Source organism: Lepisma saccharinum, chromosome 16 (assembly GCF_977018435.1).
Source record: "Lepisma saccharinum chromosome 16, izLepSacc3.1, whole genome shotgun sequence".
In the NCBI taxonomy this organism is placed as follows: Eukaryota; Metazoa; Arthropoda; class Insecta; order Zygentoma; family Lepismatidae; genus Lepisma; species Lepisma saccharinum.
In genome coordinates, this window is record NC_139244.1 from 38,421,772 (window position 1) to 38,446,883 (window position 25,112).

General features: G+C 36.2%; 1 protein-coding gene across 1 annotated transcript in view; it reads left to right on the forward strand.

The window, feature by feature from the left end:
* Nucleotides 1-589: 589 nt before the first annotated feature.
* LOC146000412 (protein cereblon-like) overlaps nucleotides 590-25,112 on the forward strand; it is a 70,726-nt gene continuing 46,203 nt past the window's right edge. Inside the window, exons 1-3 of the mRNA XM_083138013.1 lie at nucleotides 590-661; nucleotides 16,444-16,562; nucleotides 18,121-18,322. Coding sequence (XP_082994139.1) covers nucleotides 625-661; nucleotides 16,444-16,562; nucleotides 18,121-18,322 — 358 coding nt within the window. The 5' untranslated portion in view covers nucleotides 590-624. The remainder of the gene's footprint in view (nucleotides 662-16,443; nucleotides 16,563-18,120; nucleotides 18,323-25,112) is intronic.

Below are 25,112 nucleotides of genomic sequence, written 5' to 3' on the forward strand. Positions count from 1 at the left end.
TAAAAGTTAAATTGTTTAACATTTTATACATACATAAGAACATGGGTCAACGATAATATTTATTATTATTAATAATAATTCTTTAGATGAAGGGAAAAAATGGGCGAAAAAGGGAAATTTTACCCCTTGCAAAGGGAAATTGTGCTTACAGATTGTGGCAACACTGCTTCCAGGCTTCAAGACCGCACTGCGAGTATGCTCTCGAAGTATGCTCGCTTCAAGTATGGTCTTGCAGCTTTCGGACACAGCCTTATTTTTCCAATGCCCGCTCTGGAACACACAACGTCAGGCACTCCTCCACAGACTCATTCGACAAAAGGTTGCTTTTCCCTTCTCCTTGCCCACTCTACTTTCATCTCCCTCCCCTCCTACTATGTGGATTCTCTATGGATTTGCCCGACAGTGCGAACTTCGCTTTTGATTCCATCCCTCATCATTACGGTGTTATAGGTTATAGTGACAGTGAAGTGAAGTGTACACCAATATTGTGCTGTTCATATTAGTGCGCGAACTTCCAGCCCCCAATGTTCTCAGACCGTTGCCCAAGAATGCTACCATTCAAGCGGTGAGGGGCATGAAGAAGAAGAAGAAGAAGCGGAGATCCTGATCATAACCAAAACAAAGATGGAGGATGGTGTGGGAGTACTTAGTTCGGATTCAGGTATTTCAAATGTAGAAGCTTTCATTCCGTTAAAAACCACGACGATGGGAACATTTTGGAGTAACGTCAAAGCAAAAATGTGGCCAGATTGTTGCAAGGAGTTAGAAGTACGGATTAACTTAGAATGAGCTACTTAACATTTTATTTTACAGCTCGGCGGAAGTTATTTTTTTTAAGGGCATGTTTACAAGGGGTTCAAAGACATTTTGCACATTTATGCACGTTTATCATAACTTTACGTGCTAGTCAGCGGAGGTAGCATTCACTTATTTATTTGTATTTGCAGCTTTTCAATGTAGACGTTTGTTGTAATAACATAAATATTGCATTAATTCAAACTGCGACATTTGTTCTAAGCGATGTATTTGACGCGAGTTTTTGTTTTCCTTACACTGGATCTATTTAACTATTAATCAAGTTAGACACATAGGTAAATTATCAAAAAGTTTGATCTTTTATCCTCCCGTTTAAAAACAGACATTGCCATGTTTTCTTAAATTGTGTTTGTAAACAAGATCATGACGCTGATCGAAGTGGTGCATCATAACAAAGCGCAGTTGTAATATTTTACAAGAGTTCTCACATTCAGTACTTGTAGAACAGATTGAAGCGGTGTTAGCAAACAGTGGGTTTGATCCAAATAATAAATTGAAGAAAAGTTTTCGCCGAAGGGTGCACAAAATAAAAGTTATGACCCAATAGTCTCATGCCAAGTTGCAGTGTGGGTAAAACTTTAGTATCCACCAAATATCTGAAATTCCTTCATTTTCTTTTTTTTTCACATTTCAATAACATTTTAGTATAGGGGAGACGGATTTCGGTACCAGTTAGGTAAGTCGGAAACACATTCAACTCGTTTTTTTTCAAATAAAAATCATTTCTACAGCAGAACATTTTTCAACCTGGGGATCACTTTTTTCCCCATGAAAAACACGTTATTTTTAACATTATAATTCTTTATTTGTCGTTGCTAATCCAGCGGCCAAATCTTCACTCACGTTGTCTATCGTCAGCTGATATGCAGTATTGTCAGCTATAAATGCCGCACAAGCTATTCACAAAACGTTTTTATTCGAAAATTGTTTCACAAACCATTCACGTAAGGTTAGGTTAGGTTCAGTTAGGTTGGGAACATTTAGAAAAATAAATTTCAGCAAAAAAATTAATATCTTGTCGAACTACCGCGTGGTTGGGTTACAAAACCAAACGCACAGAACATTTGATTCACGTAGTCGACGGCAATGGTGGCACGAGCTATCGTGCAACGGAGATGCATGAATGATGAAAAATACCTTACTTACAGGCCAAATAAGTTGCACGATTCGAAAAAACTATTTCCCCGGCTTCAGAAAGTCCACAAGAACGCAATTCTGTAAGTACTTTCTCATCTTTTCTCCTGTAAATTTGATGAAATCAGTCTCCAACTTATCTAATCGTTACCCGGATTTCTTCAAATTTACAGGAGGAAGTACTTACGGAAATCATTTTCTGTAGCGTTGTGGAAGTTCGTGAATGTAGTTTCGATCCATTTTAATGCGAATACATGCTGTTTTCTGCGAAAATCTCTGTTCGACAAGATGTTTCTGCTGCCGCCATTTGCTTTCTGCACGAGAGCACAATGTTCAGTGTGTTAAGATGACGTAACCCCATAGTCAGTGTTTCAAACTCGCAGTGTTTTAACTAGAACATGACGTGTCGAGTATTTTTTTTTTTTTTAACTATGTTTACCTAACATAACCTAACCTTACAGAAAATGGTTTTTGGGGCTAACGTCAATGGTTTTTGGTTACACACAATATGGCGGGCAAATCTTTACTAGCGTTGGCTAGACTCTAGTTTACATCTTTCTTGCGCACTCCTTCTTGCCCGTTTACAAAACTGTGCTAACAGACAGCCGGCGCTCCGGCATCCGTAGTGTAAGTAATTTTTTTTTTTTTTTCACTTTCTGTCACTAACCATTCACGGGATCGAGGTATGCCTACGAGGTTAGGTTCCATTAGCACTCATTTCACCCCTGAATATGTTCTTCATCTTCGAAAATCAGTACGTTCAGTCACGCATATCCGGACAACATCGGTTTTTCTCGATTTTCTCCTCCAGGAAATTTTTCCTCGCCTTGGGATTTACTTTGTTGAATTCCTTATAAAATAACCTTTCCAACGATATATGACACATATTCCTTAGGAAAAGGACGTAAACTAGATTCTTACCCTAGCGTTGTCCATGATCACTGGGTGTGCAGTGTTTCCAAACTTCTTCACCGAAAAATACCTACTTTCATGTTACTGATTTCGTATTTTTTTCAGGGTTCGAAAACCCCACAAACCATGCATGGCAAGGTTAGCTTAGGTAAGGTTAGGCAAACATAGTTAAAATTATCATGTTCTTGCAAAAAAAACCTGCTTGGTTGGAAACACTGACTGGGGTTTATCATCATCGAACGCATGCAGCATTTAGTTCACGTAATAGAAGGACATAGAGGCAATTGCTTTCATGCATCGGAGAGACATTAATCTTCAAAAATTCATGATTTACCAGCGAAATAAATTAAGCAATGGGAAAAAAACACTTCCACGATCTTTGAAAAGTGTACGGAAAGTCAGTTTGGTAAGTAATTTTTCCTGTAAAATTGAAGAAATACGTTTTGTGGATACTAAAATTTTACCGCAATGTGCAGTGAACAAGCAAAAATAAACAAATGGCTATATATTTTTTATGAGAAACAAAATTAGAAAGTATCATGCCTACATTTGTAATATCTTTTTAAACTTTTTGCGTTAGAGCTGATGGTATGATTGTGCAGATGAACATTGCAATTTCTGCTTTATTTTCTGATTTATAATTTAGCTTTTGGTTATCTGTATGTTTATTTCATCTTGTACGTTAGTTTATAGTGTTTACACTCATTCATGTATTGTCCTGTTTTATAATGACTGTTATAGTCTGCATTTAACTTCTAAAGTATTAATGTAGCATTTCTACTCTGGTAGAATGAATGCTTCTTGATGCAAGATGATACTAGAATCGGAGCGAATGAAGAATATAGGGAATGTCTCCAATTTGGCCTTCTAATCATGAATCTGTTGTTATAATGAAATAGGGAAATGTGGAAAAAAAGCCAATGTAAGTGGATTTTTTTTTACAGCTGTATCGCATTGTTTTAGGAACAAAATTTTAACAGCTTGCCTAACCTAACCTTACCAAAATAGTTTGTGTACTATTCAGTGGTTCTCTGAATATTCAACTAATACATTCTAATTATTTTAATATTTATTTTATATTTTCATTTTGGCTTTCCGTGAATGGTTTGTGAGGCTACCCGTGCCTGGTTTGTGGGGCTACGTGTGGATAATGTTCTGATTAGAAGGCCAAAAGTAGTTAATATATCAAATATTAACGAAATTCGAGATCCTTTCTTACCGTAACCTTGCTGAAAATGGTTCGTGGGGATATCAGTTAAATATTTTGCCAATGAGCATATATTGTAACACTAGCTTCCTCACTGTACAAGACACCATTTTTGTAGAAGAACAGCTTCCTCACTGTACAAGACACTATTTTTGTAGAAGGACACCGTTTCCAAACTTACCTCTATTCAAAGTCCGTCCATCTGTTCTGCCATGCTTCAACGATTAATGATCTTCAAGTAACGAAACCACAATTAATGCTCTGCAAGTAACGACGGAATAGTGAGGCAATGCTGTAGACAGTGCAACGAATTCTGAACGTCACTTGTTCATATTATCAAACATTGTTCCTATGTTTCTGTATGAAGAATGATCGCTGTAATGAAGAACATAATTTTGCAACATATATAGATGTAAGTGTACAATTTTTTCACGTGACCCCCAAATCTTAACTCCAGATACGTTACCAGGACTGCATATGTAGTAGGAAAAAAATTGGAGACATTCTCTATATTCTTCATTCTTAACCTAGAATCTAAATAGAATGCAAACTAAATATGTATCAGGATAATTTGAGATAATATGGTATTCCCTGGTAATTCCCTCACTCTAAAATGTAATTCCAAAGAAGCATACAATGATCTGTGTCTGAATTCTCTGGAGCGAGCAAATGAAAACAAGTTCCTGTGCAAGTAACGACTCGAGAGAACTCAACCAATTGACATGTGAGAGGGAATGGGATTGCAAGGTGGGGGAAAAGTAACTGCTGCTAACAGTGCAGGAGCATGTTCTCCGCCTGCTAGCTTTTCCCCTTCTTTGTTGGTATGTGTGACCTTGCTCCAGAGATTCCCAGGATACAGTATAGTAAATTTTCAAAGAAGATATTCCAAAACCCATTAACAAGAAGTACTTATTTTACAACATATACAAAGGCTATCGCAGAGAAGGTGAGACAGATTTTTTCCTGGCTTGGCAACACTGCCTATGGTTTCGGCAAGAGTCGCATCATATAGGATGACTCATTCTGTTTCCGTAGTAAGTTGTCACATGTTGCGAAACAACGTTAGTGAGCAGCTGTGTTGATTTACGTGGAACGTGTTTCGATTACCCCTCCAGGTTTTTTGTTTATAACATTGCTTTTCGCGATGAGTATTCAAGATGAACAGCGACATGCCATAAAATTTTGTTGGCGTTTAGGGAAAAGTGCTGCAGAAACATATGCAATGTTTCAACAGGCATATGCCGATCAAGACAGACTGAGTAGAGCCGCTGTATTAACAAGGAGTCATTGAGATACGACAACGCAACGCCCGCATACCGCGCAGGCTTTTCAGGATTACGCGACGAAGAGAAAAATAGAAATTTTCCCACATCCAACATACAGCCTGGACCTTGCACCCTGCGACTTTTGGCTATTTCCACTTTTAAAGGCCGCTTTACGTATGGACGCTTGCTTAGCTGTCAATGGTGCCTATTTTGAAAAGATGTACGTCTACTCGATATGGCTGATTCTGAATAAAAATTTTGTTGTTTGTATTTTTTTTTGTTTCATTTTAATGATTCTTTAAGTTGTCCATGTACATGCTTGTCTTTTAACTGCTACGCAGTCACGACGTTTTGACCTATTGCGCTCATTTTGGTCTCAATCGGCAGCTACTGAACCAAATTTTCATCCTAGTACATTTGCTAGCCAATGGAGGTCGCTCTTTTCCTATACAGGAATTAGTCTCACCTTCTCTGAGACATGCTTTGTACTATTGCGTCATGGTAATTTAATTGTGAAGTGTCTGGGAACAGGAAGGTTTTATAACTCAGTCTTACAGTTATATATAAGTTTTATATTGCAATTATTATCTTATTAATGTTGCCATTCATATGCAACCTCCCTCAAGGTTACCAAACACGTGGTCTTTCGATTATAAGTCAGTGACGATCCCACTACGCCGTTGGGGAAGTTCTGTAGTTCTGGTGACTGCATATTCATATTTGAAATTGAGAAGCAACACACAAGTTATTGTAAAAAATACTGGTTGCTTCATGATTATCAAATGGGAAGGATAATGATATGTTGAAGAGTATCATTCATGGTCCAGATGCTATCCATGGAAAGCAATAAAATGTTTGCATGTTTTATTCTGAAAAGTACCGTTTGCTGCTTCTTTTCTTGACAGCTTGACTTTACTTCACGCAGTATATTTAAATGTATTAGTGTCATGTTCGTCTAGTTGGTGGGGCTACCAGGGGGATCTCAGGTGGGAATATTTTCAATACCCCTGCATAAAGCAGCTCTATGGTTCACGTAATCTTTATGGTTATGTGGTGGTGAAGGTGACCAGGGCATGGCGCTTATCACATCACAACACTTACACTATAGGCAAGATCAAGAATGTGTGGAGATCCTACCTCCACAACCTTGATATGCTTTCATAGCGTGATGCAATGCACAGGGGATAGATAGCCTTAGCTTCTTCCTTATTTACACAAGTTTATCTTTAGCAGCAATTGCATTAGACAAATGCTTATAGAAAATTAAGATAATGTTAATAAGCTTTGTTTGGATTTTTTATCCAGAGCAGTGATTTTGTGATAGTGAATAAGAAAGACATTTGACAACCTAACATAGATTTTGGCCAACAAAATATCCTTTTGTTGCAACGTGCAGTATTGATGGTCTTTTAGCATATTTTATGTTTTCTTATTTCTCTACATTTGTTGTAACAGTTAATAATAGTAACAAGTGGCACAACAATCTGTGAGGCCCTGATTGGTGGCCTCGCTCCCACTTGTCGAGGTGAGAGATCAACCAACCAGTTATGGGGTGATGTGTGGTCAGTATGACAAACCCCAGTCATTGTAGGTTTCCATGACAGGGTTACGCTACTCATTCGTAGCTCCCGAATTTCCTCACGATGGTAGGTGGCCACAGGACCCATACACAGGCCAAAATCTCAGGAGGAAAGTTGTTACACGTCCTCCCCAGGAGGCTCGCAACTGGGTGCATCCCGTAGTTTGAGCCCAAAACATTACCGCACAGTCACGTTGCGGGACATTGTAACAGGATGAAAACATGTGGCCAAAAGTGATAGAAATGTGGAGAAGGACTAATGATTTCGTACTTGTCCAAAGTTGTTTCCTTCCAGGTGATTGCACGAATTTTTTGATACCCCCTCATATGTGATGCTCCACTAGGGGGTACTTCCAAAATTTCAAATTCTAGAGAGGGTTGAGTGACAGCTTATATGATAATCTCTTAATATCAATCTAACTTTTTCCGTAGGAAACTTTGTGTGTGCGTTGATTGGTTGATTTGGTGTTTGAAGTCCAGTTTATGTGCAGTAAGGCTAATCGGGACTGGACCTACAGTTTAAAGTGGGATCCGAACCACCATGTGCCAGCACCGGGTATCAAACCTGGGACCCCTTGATTACAAGGAGACAATGCCACCACTGCACCATCGGGGAGGCCTTTTGAGTGTATATGTGGCGGGAGATTGTTTCATGGTTTTGGAAAAAATGGCCACCAAAACAAATAATGTAATGGTCTCAATGAACATCTAACTTCGTAACAGGTGTGTGTGATGTCAACATACATGCTACAAGCAAGAGGTCCCAGGTTTGCACCCTTGAGTAACTATGAACGTACCATTACATTTGTCCCATTATCTATTTAACAGATCATTATTCATCATCCTCATTGTCATGATTAACTCAATGAGGAAGAAAATGGTGTAAAATAACTGAAATTGAGAACAAATCTTTAAAATTCAATAGATATTGATGCAATGTTTGTGTCACACATATCACAAAGACAGACTGCAAAATGTGAACATACACTGTAATAAGCTTCCAACTAAATCCAGTTGTGGCCTTTGTGGTACAGTCATGTTCAAAAAATGTGTCGCATGGATTTTTTCTAAGTCCAACGTCTTACGAAATTATGTTGGTAGCTCTGAAACAAGGAAGTGTTGTGAAATATACGATCCTCCAATCAGAGTGAAGTTCGATTCGGAGGAGCAGGAGGTATGACTCACGGTCTTGTCCACAGGAAGTTCAACCAATGCAGCATTTTCAAATATGAGATAACGTCCCCATTGGTTAAATATTGTTTCAATAATGCGAATCGGCAGAAAGATTGAGCAAAAGTTTACTGTGTCGTTTTAATTGCCTTTAATCGTTTCAAATTAGTATTAAATTGTCCCAATTATAGATCATGAACTTAATATAATGTATTCATGTATGTCTTTGACAAATCATATATCACTCATTAGAACAATTTTCACATTGTTTTCACTACGTGAGATGACATTTCATTTACATTTGCGATAAAATAGTGGTTTGGGTGTAATAACAGTTTTCATTAATTAATTTAGAGCTGCATTTTTTTTGTTGAGTTAATGATTAGGTTAATTCGTTATTTCTCGCGAAAAGAGGGAAGCACAGCTGAAAGAAAATACACAACTTGTATTATTGAGGTCAAGAGTTCGTTTTAACATCACTTTTTGCACACATAGGCTAATCACGACTCGGGATACATTTAAATTGGAATCTGAAACATTATGCGACCTGACTGGAACTCGTAAAAGGACACACTGATTACAAGACGTCGATACATTACCACTTGGTCTGGCGAACTCCAATAATAATGAGGGGTTGTGGGAGTGGGAGAGGGGTGACGGAAAGTAGAAAATAAATAGTATTTTTGGGGGTATTTAATGTTATATTTATACACATACAAACCTAAGAAAATATTTATTTTGATACATGTGTGTGGGGGTGGGGAAGGGGGAAAAGAGAGGGACAGAAAGATATTGGGAGAGATGGGACGAAGAGGTGATCGTGGAAAATGTTTTATTTGAGGTTCAGTAATAAAAACAATCAAATCAATGATGATTATCTTATAAATACCATATTTAATGTAAATTTGTTTTAAAAATGGGGCGGGGAGCTGTTTGTTTTACGTTCAGTGCAGGATAACAAGTGGAGACACATAGTGGTTCTTATCTCATTTTAAACTGTAGGTCCAGGCCCCATTAGCCTATCTGTGTATAACGTGGATTTAGAATTCAGTAGAAAATAACGTGGATCTAGTATTTTGTATTTTAGATGCGTTGAGACCACTAAAATTTCCAATTCTTATAATAAGAAACCTATCCTCATATTACCATTTTGAAAGAGAGAGAGTTAATTGAATAATCTTTCGTTGTTAGTTTCAAAGAAGACTAATTCAAATAGTAACAATGGGAACGAATAAAGCTTAGGAAAAGTTTTTGCCACCGTGGTGATTTGAACCTACGACCATTAGAGTGACAACCCAGTGCGATAACCACTACCCCACGAGTTCGTTCCTTCTTACGGCATGATTATGAGTTAAGACCAATTCGTTCAATATGCATTTGAAATATAATCCCCACCCGCCTCTTTATATACAACGCACCCAAACGCTCCTTTGTAGCAAATGAAATAAAGGTGGTATGAATGTCACCAAACATTTAAGCAAAATCTACTATATTTACGACGCGATCGTTTTACATGGAGAGGCTACAGCTTCGAAAATTGAGGTTGTGGTTTGACTGTAATTGTAGGATACCCCATAGGTATCGATAAGCCAAGGTTCTAGTGTGCACTAGATTGGTTCATTTGTAGTGACGTGCTCAGGAATTTGTAAAGAGGTATGTGAATATAAAAATGTGTTAATGCTTATTTTTTAAACAGTGAACTCATAATTTAATATCTCTCTGTGCATCTCATTATCTCTCTTAGGAACTAATTAGTATTGCAGGAGTCATACTGAAAAGAAATCTCACGTGACAATGACAAGAAATTAGATTTACGGAAGGAATAGTTTTCATATTTTAAAACGTCGAAGGGCCTTGGGCTATCTCCCGACTGGCAGTCTCCCTTCCACAATCCTACCCAGAGTTATCTTCAACTGGCAACGAGGTGACGTTGGTCAGCACATTGAACCCTCAGCCGTTATAGAAGATATTTGAAACCAGGTTACACCAGTAACTCGTAGCTCCCCAATTTCCTCACGTTGGTGGGTTGCCACCGGTCCTATACAGATAACAGGCCGAAAACCCAGGACGACTCGAATCCATGCCGTCCCGCTGCAGTCGGAGTCCAAAGCACAGAGTCTTAGACCACACCGTTACGGAGGAGGAGAGTTTTCATATTTTGTTTCTTATAAATGTCGTCAATACATTAAATATATTACGCACCAATAATTAGTGTCAAAAAATAGCCGGTTCTATAAGAGATTCGAACCTTCTATCTTCACTCAACTAGGCCGCTATTTTTAACAATTTCCCATTTTCTCACTCAATAACCTTCGTTGAACGTTTGTCTTAAGAGTCGTTAGCAATCTTGTAAACCTTATTAACCTATCTGCTGTCTATCACAAATGTATTTTACAACGTGGAGTACATTTTGATGTCTGCAATTTAGAACTTGACTTTCGTGGTAAGTAATTCTCTACCGTCTACTATAATAAATAAATCAAAGTCTACATAGCTCATATTTTGTAAATGCGAAATGTCATTGTTAAATGTTACAAACTATTTCTTATTCCACCGTTAGTTCCAGATTTAGCCACAGCATTCTGAAAACCAGCGTGAAACGTGTTTCCCACACTTCCAAGGTCAGGTGAACCCTTATCAGTTGTATTGGATGCCTGTGAACATGTTACTTCATACGTCATGCTACTGTGGTGGATTTCTTACCCTTCCCCTTTTACCTTGAATGGTAGTAATCCCTGACTGGGCACGACGAATCAATCACAGAAAAGCAGACTGTCTAGTAAATCGCATGCCATGTATTATTTCGAGCTCCTAGGTTTTGGAAAGTGAAATAAAAAAAGTATGTAACATTAATTCATAATGGTTGACTTCTTTGGGTATTATTTCATGACTCTTTTCTACTTACTCCAATTAAACTTTTGTCTACTGTTTTCAGTAGATCAATGGGTGTTTTGAAAAATCTACTGTGTTCAGATTTTCAAAAAGATATCAATACAAAAAAATAATAAGGGGGTATGAAATTAATATTTACAGCCAAAATATTAAACTTAACATATTATACACTATACTGAATAAATTAATTTCACTTGCAGTTTCTCTACTGTACTGGTTTCAGTAGATCAATAGATGTTTTGAAACATCTATGTTAAGATTTTTTAAATTTGAATTACAATTTGTGTGCCTGAAAACTTAGGGTATTTTACACCCGTCAGGACAAAAATAAAAGCGTGTCTGAAAACTAAAATATCCTTACCTGGGTTAAAAGCAGAGCCTGTAAAGCGACATACAGTCAGCACAAACAAGGACAACACACACACACAGTCCTACAAAGATTATACTAACAGTAGGTCCAGTCACCAGAGCCTCGTTAGTCTGCAAAATGCAGTTCAGGGTGTATTACATGGAAGTGAGGTTGGTTTAAATTTTAAATAGATATAAAAACAAATAGTTAGTGAGGAGGAATAAAAAGTTATATTTACAGCTAACATGCTGAGCTAAACACACTACAAGGGTGTAAGGGATGACCTTTCACGAAGTATGTACACCCAATTGTTGCTTCCACGTAGTACACCCTGGACTTCAGTTTGCAGACGAACGAGGTTCTGGCGACTGGCCCCATGGCCAGTATAATTTTCTGTGTTGTCCTGTGTTTGGTCCTTGTGGGTGCTGAGTGCCTCTTTACAGCCTCAGCTTTTAACCGAATTCAGAATATTTTAATATTTTAGTTACAACACCACGTTACAGTTATGTTATATTAGTTCTGGTAAGGGGCTGGACCCCGACGCACCCAAAATTTTGAATTTAAATTCAAACACACTACATGCAATATTACATGTAGTACTGAAGAGAATATTTCACTTGTAGTTCCTCAACTGTAATTAGCCTACTGAAAGTGTTCAGTAGGAAATCATTGATTTTGAGTAGATTTCCGAGATACACAGTAGAGTACTGCAATTGATAATAGTCGATTCTGTCTACTGTAAACAGTAGAAATTATGTAGGTTTATAACGACGATGAGAATGAAACAGAGGTAAAAACAATGATAATGAAATGCAGAAGCGACCTGGAGCAAACAGGAACGTAGAATGTCTGGCAGCGAGACGCAAGAGTTGATCAAGCGATTGTAGCGTCAAATTTAGCTTAGAGCTCATAATTGATATTTCTACATGAACTCAACATACAAGTTACATACAGTGAGAGAATTGAATTGAGTTTACATCTCACGTGATATGAGTCGAAACTATTGTTGCACATTGAACTGTGAAGTGAATCAATATTCCATTCGATTAACTAGTGAATGGTGATATGCTGAGATTTTGTAACGAGATGTGCCAAATGGCTGACAGTATAATAACTTACGGACACATTGATTTATTATATTTGAACAATCTTATAACGTGCGATTTTGCATGAAATTTTATTACTTGAATCTACATCACTTCATTGCAAAGGCTACAAGGCATTTTATGTTCCATTCACCGTTCGGTTAACTCTGCGATTTTTATTTCTTATTAAACCGAAAAATTATTTATTGCATTTTACTTATTACGAAAATTTGTATATTATTTGCTTTGCGAAATGTAGAGAATATATTGTTTTTCATGCTTTTTACAAGAATACAACTATGCATGGTGAACAAAAAATAATGTAAAATAAATACTATTCACAAAAGGATGTCAATAGTATTTATTTGTTTTGTTTCTTGATAATTTTCCCTAAAATAAAAATGTATAACTTTCGCTGTACATGACATTTTTTCGAATGACACATGGATCATTTTTATGCAAATCCTAGTAAAATGATGAGAAATTCAAAAACATATTCTGAAAAATTATTTTCAAAAATAACATTGAAAAATCATTAGAAAGGAGTGTTATTTTTTTAAAAAAATATATAACATTTTTATTTCTTTAAATTATTAATTAAATACAATACTTAGTTGCTATATATAATAATAATAGGGGTAATCGAACAGAAGTCAAACCTATAATCTTCGGCATGTAATACTGATAGCCTATCACCGAACCACTTTACCATCATAAAAAAAATTGAAGTTTTTTTCTCGGAAATTACTGGCTAGTGCACGCTGGAACCTGGCCATACGAATATCTACCCTACCACTACAAGAAGCCACGTCACAACCTCAATTTTCGAAGCTGTAGCCTCTCCATGTAAAACGATCGCGTCGTAAATATAGTAGATTTTGCTTAAATGTTTGGTGACATTCATACCACCTTTATTTCATTTGCTACAAAGGAGTGTTTGGGTGCGTTGTATATAAAGAGGCGGGTGGGGATTATATTTCAAATGCATATTGAACGAATTGGTCTTAACTCATAATCACGCCGTAAGAAGGAACGAACTCGTGGGGTAGTGGTTATCGCACTGGGTTGTCACTCTAATGGTCGTAGGTTCAAATCACCACGGTGGCAAAAACTTTTCCTAAGCTTTATTCGTTCCCATTGTTACTATTTGAATTAGTCTTCTTTGAAACTAACAACGAAAGATTATTCAATTAACTCTCTCTCTTTCAAAATGGTAATATGAGGATAGGTTTCTTATTATAAGAATTGGAAATTTTAGTGGTCTCAACGCATCTAAAATACAAAATACTAGATCCACGTTATTTTCTACTGAATTCTAAATCCACGTTATACACAGATAGGCTAATGGGGCCTGGACCTACAGTTTAAAATGAGATAAGAACCACTATGTGTCTCCACTTGTTATCCTGCACTGAACGTAAAACAAACAGCTCCCCGCCCCATTTTTAAAACAAATTTACATTAAATATGGTATTTATAAGATAATCATCATTGATTTGATTGTTTTTATTACTGAACCTCAAATAAAACATTTTCCACGATCACCTCTTCGTCCCATCTCTCCCAATATCTTTCTGTCCCTCTCTTTTCCCCCTTCCCCACCCCCACACACATGTATCAAAATAAATATTTTCTTAGGTTTGTATGTGTATAAATATAACATTAAATACCCCCAAAAATACTATTTATTTTCTACTTTCCGTCACCCCTCTCCCACTCCCACAACCCCTCATTATTATTGGAGTTCGCCAGACCAAGTGGTAATGTATCGACGTCTTGTAATCAGTGTGTCCTTTTACGAGTTCCAGTCAGGTCGCATAATGTTTCAGATTCCAATTTAAATGTATCCCGAGTCGTGATTAGCCTATGTGTGCAAAAAGTGATGTTAAAACGAACTCTTGACCTCAATAATACAAGTTGTGTATTTTCTTTCAGCTGTGCTTCCCTCTTTTCGCGAGAAATAACGAATTAACCTAATCATTAACTCAACAAAAAAAATGCAGCTCTAAATTAATTAATGAAAACTGTTATTACACCCAAACCACTATTTTATCGCAAATGTAAATGAAATGTCATCTCACGTAGTGAAAACAATGTGAAAATTGTTCTAATGAGTGATATATGATTTGTCAAAGACATACATGAATACATTATATTAAGTTCATGATCTATAATTGGGACAATTTAATACTAATTTGAAACGATTAAAGGCAATTAAAACGACACAGTAAACTTTTGCTCAATCTTTCTGCCGATTCGCATTATTGAAACAATATTTAACCAATGGGGACGTTATCTCATATTTGAAAATGCTGCATTGGTTGAACTTCCTGTGGACAAGACCGTTAGTCACACCTCCTGCTCCTCCGAATCGAACTTCACTCTGATTGGAGGATCGTATATTTCACAACACTTCCTTGTTTCAGAGCTACCAACATAATTTCGTAAGACGTTGGACTTAGAAAACATCCATGCGACACATTTTTTGAACATGACTGTACCACAAAGGCCACAACTGGATTTAGTTGGAAGCTTATTACTGTGTATGTTCACATTTTGCAGTCTGTCTTTGTGATATGTGTGACACAAACATTGCATCAATATCTATTGAATTTTAAAGATTTGTTCTCAATTTCAGTTATTTTACACCATTTTCTTCCTCATTGAGTTAATCATGACAATGAGGATGATGAATAATGATCTGTTAAATAGATAATGGGACAAATGTAATGGTACGTTCATAGTTACTCAAGGGTGCAAACCTGGGACCTCTTGCTTGTAGCATGTATGTTGACATCACACACACCTGTTACGAAGTTAGATGTTCATTGAGACCATTACATTATTTGTTTTGGTGGCCATTTTTTCCAAAACCATGAAACAATCTCCCGCCACATATACACTCAAAAGGCCTCCCCGATGGTGCAGTGGTGGCATTGTCTCCTTGTAATCAAGGGGTCCCAGGTTTGATACCCGGTGCTGGCACATGGTGGTTCGGATCCCACTTTAAACTGTAGGTCCAGTCCCGATTAGCCTTACTGCACATAAACTGGACTTCAAACACCAAATCAACCAATCAACGCACACACAAAGTTTCCTACGGAAAAAGTTAGATTGATATTAAGAGATTATCATATAAGCTGTCACTCAACCCTCTCTAGAATTTGAAATTTTGGAAGTACCCCCTAGTGGAGCATCACATATGAGGGGGTATCAAAAAATTCGTGCAATCACCTGGAAGGAAACAACTTTGGACAAGTACGAAATCATTAGTCCTTCTCCACATTTCTGCCAGTGGTCTTTCACCTTTTGTTCCTCTATTTTTCAGTAATGTGTAAAAAGCGAAATGATTTGAATAGCTCGTAATAATATTTATCAGTGTAAGGGAATGAGATACAGTTTTGCATAAGTCGCACATTTTTCTACTCTTCCATCGAAATGCTCTCGAATGTTGAAAATAACCTTCGATGTGTTGGGAGTATGTATTTCTCCACATGTGGCAGATGCAAGCAGTTGTTTATGGTCGTTAAAAGAAAATGCCCCAACATAACATTTTCACTGCTCAAAGCTACACTTATCATTTCTGGTCTGGTATTATTTTCTTCAATATTTCTCCTTTATGTTCTGTTATGCCATACAATCCTTGAGTAAATAAAAATAAGTATTTTTAAGAATTTTGTTTGAACCATTTTATACACAGATAGGCTAATCCAGATGGGATCAAGCGTTTAAAATGGGATCTGATCCACTATGTACTTCCACTGGGCATCGAACCCGGGCCCCTTGATTATAAAGTTTGAAAAGATGACACTTCCATAAGAGCCCATGTAAAATTCTTCCTCCTGTCAGACACCAAGTAACATAAATTGAAATTTTTACTTTGACAAAGTGGTTGGTAAATCACACTCCTTCTGGTGCTTTCTGTTGCGGAATTTCATTTTGAAATTAAATTTAAGACAACTTTATTGCAGCCAGCTTGTCTTCTGTAGTAAGCAGCGGGCAATTGCATAATTGATGCTTGTTTTTTGATGCAGATTTGTCTGAAGATGAGCCAAGTGAGGACGAAGATCTGGACCAATCCCCAGAATCAGTGTCCAGTGGTGGCGAGCAGGAAGAGCTTAATTTTGATGTGGCTCTCCCTGTCAAACATTCTGTAAGTGTTTCATTCTAGTTGTAAGTACAAGGAGAATCAAGTGAAAAACTTAATTTGTTTTTGTTTTTTGTCTTTTATCTACATGGTGTTTCAAAAGTTGTGTAATCCAAACTTTTGAAAATTTATAATATGAAAACTGTGAGAGATATTTACACTGGGTTTTGTGCATTATAAAGCCTCATTCATTGAGATATGTTTTAGTATTGTCAGTTTACGCCAGACAGAACGTGTGGTCAGCATGATGAACCCCCAGTTGTTGTTGTAGGTTTTCATGACCGAATTATGCTATTCATTCGTAGCTCCCCAATTTCCTGACAAGGAGGTGGGTGGCCACTGGTTCCATACACAGGCCTAAATCTCAGTAGAAAAGTTGTTACCTTTCCCCTAGGAGACTCGAACCTGTAGCCGGAGCCCAAAGTCTAACACCTTAGACCGCTCATCCACGGTGCAGGACAAATAACAGTTCATACCTCCTATAATTTTGAGCTGTAAAGAGTCTGTCATATAATTTTTTTCAGACTTTAGAACTTTTCATTTGACTATCCCTCATAGGAATGCTGTTTCAATAGGCAAATCAATTAAAGTAATTATAAAATTAGGGGATGGGACCGATTAATCAGTACTCTATTGGTATCGGTCGATATAGGCATTGTTAATTTTTATGGATAATCTTCATGCCCTACTTTCAAAAAAGTAAATGTCTAAATATGCAACTTCTTTTGCACTGCAGTCACCTGGAAACACACGTTTATTAAGGAGATCAATGAACATTTCAGGTTCTTCAAGGACCATTTCTAATTTTATATCGGATCAGTAGAATATCGGTATCTGTACTTTATCGGTATCGGTCAAAATTTCCCTATAGGGCAGAAGGTATAACCTGGCACAGTTCGTGCCAAACCTTAGATTTCCTTCTGCTAGCAGACTTTCCCAGGCATCACGTGAGTGTTTTCAACCATTGCCAGAAACCTTGGAGATAGCACGTGCTTTGTCCTCTGCCTACCAGGGGTCGCCGCTTCTTTCGCATGTCCTTCATTGCCTGTCGCTATGTTTGCTTGCTTGCGCCGAAATCAGTGGCAACAACATCCTGCAGACGACAGAGAAGGTTTTGGCGGGAGCCGTGCCAGGTTAAGCCTTTCGCACTGTAAATAAAATTAAAAAAATATAATCTGATGCTCATGAGATGCGGCTGTGTTTTCAGATGCTGACCGATTATTGCATCGTGCAAAGCCCACTCTGATGGTAGGTGAATGACTTGCAAACAAAAATAAAGAGAACCGCATTAGCACTTAATTGCTTTTTTCCCCTTTGCTTCGGTAGTTTAAACTACCAAGCAATGGGTTTTTATAAAATTATTCACCTACTCATACAATTTATCTGAAAAATCAAGCTTTTCTTTTAAGATTGAAAATAGTTTTTAGGTCATATTTTAAAGTTTTTAGGTTGTTATTTAAATAATTTCAAGGTCATTTTTTTAGATTTGTTAGGTTATTGACGTCCGAGCCCTACTCATAAATGTTTCCGTTCTTGCTTTTGATTAATCATTATCTTACTTCAGTATCTGGGGAACGACCTGGAAGAACTAAGTGGTCGGACAGTGCTGGATGACGACAGCTACCAGAACATCCCTCTCATTCCACAGCCAGGGGTGGTCCTGGTCCCCGGGCAAACTCTGCCCCTCACAGTCTTCTACCCGCCAACGATCACCATGCTACGTAACACGATTTCGAAGTACCGGACTTTTGGAGTTGTTAGTGCAAGGTAGGCACTGCATGATTGCAAACCAAGGTACAGCTGTAATTGAGCTTCAGGTATTTTACACTGGTCACTGAATTGGTATATCTCATTTCGATATTTGTGTTTTTCTTACTTTACATTGCTTTTTTATTATTACTTTTTACCTTTTTTAAGCTAGTGATTATGAGGATAAGTGCCTGTTAGATGGAAGTGATGAACACACCATTGCATTAATACTGTTAATATGCAAGATAAATAGATGAAATAATGAAACTGTGTTTACGCATGTATAACATGCACCTTATTATGAAAGGGAAAAGTGGCAATATGATGTATAACATTATGGATGGAGTAGAATTAAGTAAACATTTTTGTGATGCTATAAGTTTTTAATAAATGATCTTCAAGACGTACCGTTTGTTTAGTAATGAACAATAACTCAATTTTTTTTGTTTACTTCACTTTAGTCCTGTAACCGATCTTAACGCACCCCTCATAAAAGTTGACCCGCCCTCGCTGGCGAGAAAAGGGCGGCAAGATAAGCTAACGTCTTTTCTAGCGAATGGTTGATGTGCGTTGCAGAGAAGACAGATACGGTTAGGATCCGTGTTATGTTGGTTACTGGTTTCGCGGGCTGTGAAAAACTGTAATTGAACCAACGGCCATGATCTCTGCCGGAAAGAGAGTTAGTGTCTAAGGAACGAACTGTGAGTGAACTATCGGCCTGAGCAGTATCTCTACCAGAACCTGAGAAAAGGTTGCTAAAGAAGAGAGGCTACATGTTCATTATGAACCAACGAAGTTTGGTCTATCTCAACAAATTCACACCGGAAGCTGACTAATCTGTGTATTCTGGAATCGTTTGTAAACCACAGACATCAGGTGCCTGGGCCTTTAATAAATATTATACTGTATTTTGTGGTGTATGAATACTTAGATACTTAAATATAAAAATTCACTGCTAGTCTCCTTTTGTGTGATTGACGTTGTACGACGGCAGAATATAAATTGCTCGAATAAAAGCAAAACCAAAGAAAAAACGATATATGGTGGCGAAACCCGGGAAATCCTTCTGTTTATTTGTTGAGATACTATGTTAAATTTAAGAAATCATGTTGATATTGGATTATTTCTGTGTAAAATATTGGTGTTCTACTTAAGAAAATGGAAGAAAAAGCTGTACTGTTTGATCGGAAGAGCAGTTTTCTTTTTTCTCCTCTCCCTCTCGTGCAGCTGTAAGGGATTAAGGGATTAGCAAGCTAGCGATAAGTAAGTCAGTGGTGCGAACATGGCTCGAACAATATCGAAAGGTCCCTGTTGCGGCAAGTTGAGGATTTCAAACGGCGGAATTGTTTGTTCAGTCTGTAAACAAATGTTCCACAGAGATTGTGTGGGAATGAACAAATGGGAATTCAAAGATGGTCAGGCTGATTTTTGCTGTGAACACTGTAAGAGTCGCACTGACAATGAAACTTCAATTGAACTAAAAGTAGAAGAAAGTGCACAGTGTGTCCAAAAATTAACTGATGAAAATGAAGAGAATGTTAACCTCGCGTCACTTTTGTTATTTATGAAGCAGAGTAGGCAAGAGCAGAATAGGAAATTGGATATCTTGTGTCATACTATGGAGAAGAATAAACAAGAGCAATTTAAATTTAGAGAAGAGGATAAGCCAGAGAAACTTAAATTTAGAGAAGAGGATAGGCAAGAGCAGAAAAATATATTTGTCATGTTGTACCAGAATGTGGAGGAAAGTAAACGAACCATGCAAGAAATGAGCGTTCGGCTGGAAGATAAATTGGACAAGTTAGAAATTAAAGTATCTAAATTGGAAGAGTTACGTTGTTTACATGATCATAAGCATTGTTGTCAGATTATGCATGAAGAACCAAAGACGAGTTCAGAATTCAAAGAGGAGGTTTTTGAAAGTCCAGTGAAGACTCAACACGAACAAATGAGTGTATCAGAAACAATACTGACTAAAGTTGAGGATATATTACCCAATGAGATGCAGCGAAATAATGAGCTGATAAAAAATGGAAATGAAGGTATTCCTAGAGAAACGAATGCGAAAAATGATGATCTGTTCTCCAACTTGAAAGAATGTGTAATTTCAGACAGAACATTTCAGGAAATGATTATGATCAATAAGAGGAAGAAAAATAGAGCAAGACTTAGATATGGTTTTGTAGAAAAACTGAAAAAACTGAATCGAAAGAAACTGAAGGTGGCTAAGAATTTAAAGAGAGCTGAAGAATCGTCGAAGAAAGAAATGGGGGAAAAGTAGCGAAGGATCTAACAATGCCAACACAGATGAATCAGATTCAGACACTACGTTGCCGGAGAAAAGTAAGAAGATGGTGAAACAGAAAAAGCAAGGAGTGTATGTATTTTATGAAGATGTTGAGCATGATGCGAAGCCCTGACTGAAGCTAGACTGGAAGAAGAGAAAGAAGAAATTAGTTTCTCTACTTGAAGAAAGTTGAAAGAAGAGGAAGAAAAAGGTTGGCTTAGAAAAAGAAAGAACAACAAGCTCTAAATATCGAACATAAATTTGTGATTGTTATATTATGTGTATGAAATGCTGTTAATGGAAATAAGCTACTAAAAATGTGTAAATGTTATCTAGAGTCAAATATAATGTAAACTATAAATATATATATATTCTTTGATAGATGTTTGAACTAGTTATGGTTCAATGAGGAACTGTTCTGCTACTTGTACTTTTGGTAGAAGCACTGGTTGCTATTAATCTCAATAGACATTTGAACGAGTGGGGTATATTATGAAATTGTTAAATTAGTTTTGAGATTTAATATTTCATTTTTAAAAAATGCGAAGAGTAAGATTTAAAAATATAAGTAAACCTCTAAGTTATCTTTGATTATGCACAGATAGAGTGAAGAACGAATGAGATAGAAGATCGAACATTTACGCTCAAAGGGGATACACTTGGAAAGTTCTTCAGAATGAAAGATGGTATAGTGTTAATGGAATGATAAATAGCATTAATAGAAGAAAGAAGTAACGAGAGTTCTTGGACATACAGACGATAAAAAGTCAGTGTGAATTAAGAGAAAACGAAAGTGCGAGAGATGCACAAAAGTTGAAAATAAGGTCGAAGGCAAACCGGAAAATAGTTGTTTAAAATAAGGTCGAAGATGGACCGGTATTTATTACAGTTGTGTATTACAGTACATGCTGATGTGACGTAAATATGAGTGTTCAAGATTCTGTTACTAGTCATAGAAGTTATGTGCTATTAAGCGGTGAATTGTAAAGAAATTGGAAATTTTTCAGAATTAGTGATATGAGCTTGATGATACTTTGTATAAGAGAAAGGAAAGTAGAGGTTATGGCAAAAACAAGAAGGTTTACTGTTAAGATTATTTTGATCAAGTAGGGTGATTTTTTTAAAGATAAAAGCTAACTAACTAACTCTCTAGCCTTCTTAAACCCGAAGGTTCATGGCTGCAGAAACACAGGCCTTCCATCTTTCCCTATCTTGAGCAAGATCTATATACTCTTTTCCATCCCTACCGATTTCCCTTAGGTCCATCTCAACGTTGTCCCTCCATCTTCGTCTTGGCCTTCCTACAGGTCTTTTACCATCAGGTTTCCCAACAAGAATCCTGTAAACTCCTCTTTCCTCTCCCATTCGTGCCACATGGCCTGCCCACCTAAGTCTTGTTGATTTAATTATTCTGATAATATCTGGACATGAATACAAATTATGTAGTTCTAAATTATGTAACCTTCTCCACTCACCTGTCTCCTCATCCCTTTTAGGTCCAAAGATTTTCCTAAGGATCTTATTTTCAAATACTCTCAATTTATGTTCCTCTTTCAACGTAAGGGACCAAGTTTCACATCCATATAATACTACAGGCAAAATTACTGTTTTGTATATTTTAACTTTTAGTTTCTTAGATATTAAACGAGAAGACAAAAGTTTATGAAGAGAGAAGTAACATGCATTTCCTGAATTAAGCCTACTTTTTATTTCCTCTTTAATATAATTTTCATTTGTTAATATTACTCCTAAGTATTTGAATTTGGAAACTGGTTCAAACGAGTTGTTATCAATAATTAGATTTTGATTATTACCTAACACTTGGTTTCGGCCTGTAAGCATATATTTAGTTTTCTCTTTGTTAACTTCCAAACTTCCAAACCTATCTCTTTAGCACTTTTGAAAAATATTTTAGCATTATTCTTAATTGTATTCACATCATCCCCCAGTAAGTCTACATCATCTGCATATGCTAACAACTGAGTCACACCATTTAATTTTAGTCCTTCTTTAGTTTCTTTTACCTTCCTAACAGCATATTCTAAGGCAAAATTAAAGAGCAATGGAGATAATGCATCTCCTTGTTTTAACCCATCATGAATTGTAAATTTATCAGACATATTAATACCCACACGAATTTTACTTTCTGTTTCACTAGTGCATATTTTTATCATACTAACAAGCTTCTTAGGTATTCCAAACTCTACTAATATATTATATAATTTATCTCTTTTGACCGAATCATATGCTTTTTTGAAATCAATGAATAGCTGATGGACATTTTGATTATATTCCCATTTTTTTTCAAGTGTCTGTCTGATGTGAAAAATTTGATCTGTAGTTGATCTGTTACGTTTAAATCCACATTGATAATCACCTATAATTTCATTAGCATATGGGGTTAGTCTTGTTAAAATAATGTTAGATAATATTTTATATGTTGTTGAGAGTAGAGAAATTCCACGGTAATTATTGCAGTTCATTTTATCACCTTTTTTAAACACAGGAACAATTATGGATTCTTTCCACTGTTGAGGGATTTCTTCTTTATTCCATATTAAACAAATTAATTTATGAATTTGACATATTAATAAATTTCCACCATATTTAATTAACTCAGCTGGTATTAAATCTATGCCAGGTGCTTTGTTATTCTTTAGCCTTTTAATAGCATCTTTAACTTCAGTCAAGTTAGGTTCTGGAACTAAAGGTTCTGCTGTGTGTACTTCATTCACTTCTGATTTATCTCCTACATGGACATTTAAAAGGTCATTAAAGTAGTTCTTCCATCTATTTAGAATATCGTTTGGGTCAGCTAGAAAATCACCGTCTTTATCTTTTATCAAGTTTACTTTAGGTTGCCACCCCTTTCTAAACTCATTTACACCTTTATATAAATCTCTTATATTTTTATTTTTGCTGTTTGTTTCAATTTCGTTAATTTTGCTTTTCAAGTAATCTCTTTGTTTACTTCTAAACGTGCGGTTAACTTCTCGCTTTATTCTATTATAATTGTTTAGATTTGTATCATCAGAGTTATTTAACCACCTAAGTCTAGCCTGATTTCTTATTTCTATTAGATTATGACATTCATTATCAAACCATGGCTTACTTTTTCTTGGTTTATGGTATCCTATACTTTCTTTAGCTGCTGATTCTATTGCATTACGTATGTGCTCCCAATTCTTATTTACGTCTGTTTCATTTATATTTTCATCATCATTTAAATCCTGCAAAATTTCAAATCTATTTGACAGTTTAATTTGGTAATCTTTCTTAATTCTTTCATCAGTAAACTTTCCTGTATCAAAATTTAGAACTTTTAGATTTTGTTGCTTATGATTTAAAACTGAGAGTCTTTGTCTTAATTTAGCAATTACTAAATAATGGTCACTGGCACAGTCAGCACCTCTATGTGTACGAACGTCAATTATACTAGTATGTCTTCTCTTATCAATGAGAATATGATCTATCTGATTATGAGTTTTACCATCTGGAGAAGACCAGGTATATTTATGGATATCTTTATGTTTAAAAGTGGTACTTTTCACAATTAAATTCTTTGAGGTTGCAAAAGTAATCAATCTTATACCATTATCATTACTTAATTCATGAAGACTTTCTTTACCAATCGTGGGTTTAAATGTCTCTTCTTTGCCAATCTGTGCATTACAGTCACCTAACAGAATTTTCATATCATACTGAGAAAATTTATCAAAGACCTGTTCTAGCTCTGTATAAAGATCATCTTTAGTATTATAATCTTTATCTTCCGTTGGTGCATGTATGTTTATTAAAATAATTTTACACCACCTACCCTGTAAAACTGCATATGATATCCTATCGTTAATAAATTCTACTGTTTTAAGAGCTGAGATAATTCTATTATTTATAAAAAAGCCTGTTCCAAAATTATGATTTTCAGTACCACCATAGAAAAAAGTATAATTTTTAGTTTTACAATTCCCTTCTCCTGGCCACCTAACTTCCTGGACAGCTACAACATCTAATTTATACTTAACTATCTCATTAACTGTACACTGAAATGCTCCAGGCCGGTAAAGGCTCAGAACATTCCAGGTGCCTAATTTAATATCCTTATTCCTAATGTAGATCTTATCCTTAGTCCAGGGACCTGGATAAAAGCAATCAAGTTATTTTTGGAACAATTCTATGGAAGCTCGCTCAAGTGTCTATTTCAGGTTATGAGTGTTAGAAAGAGAAAAGTTGGTATATTTAACAAAATTACAAAAAGTAATAGAGGATGTTAATGTGATAAAGTAAAGGTTTATGTAAAATGAAACAAAAGAAAATACTAGAATGTTAAATATATGAAAAGAAAAATATCATTTGAATAATTTATGAAAGCATACTGGTTCAAACAAAGGTGATAATATTTAATTTAAAAAGAACACTGAAAATTATTGATTTTATGTAATAACAACCTACAGCAATAATTCATTAAGTATTATTCTGATACTAAAGAAAAGCTGGTTTTGAAAAATATTGTTTGAGAATGT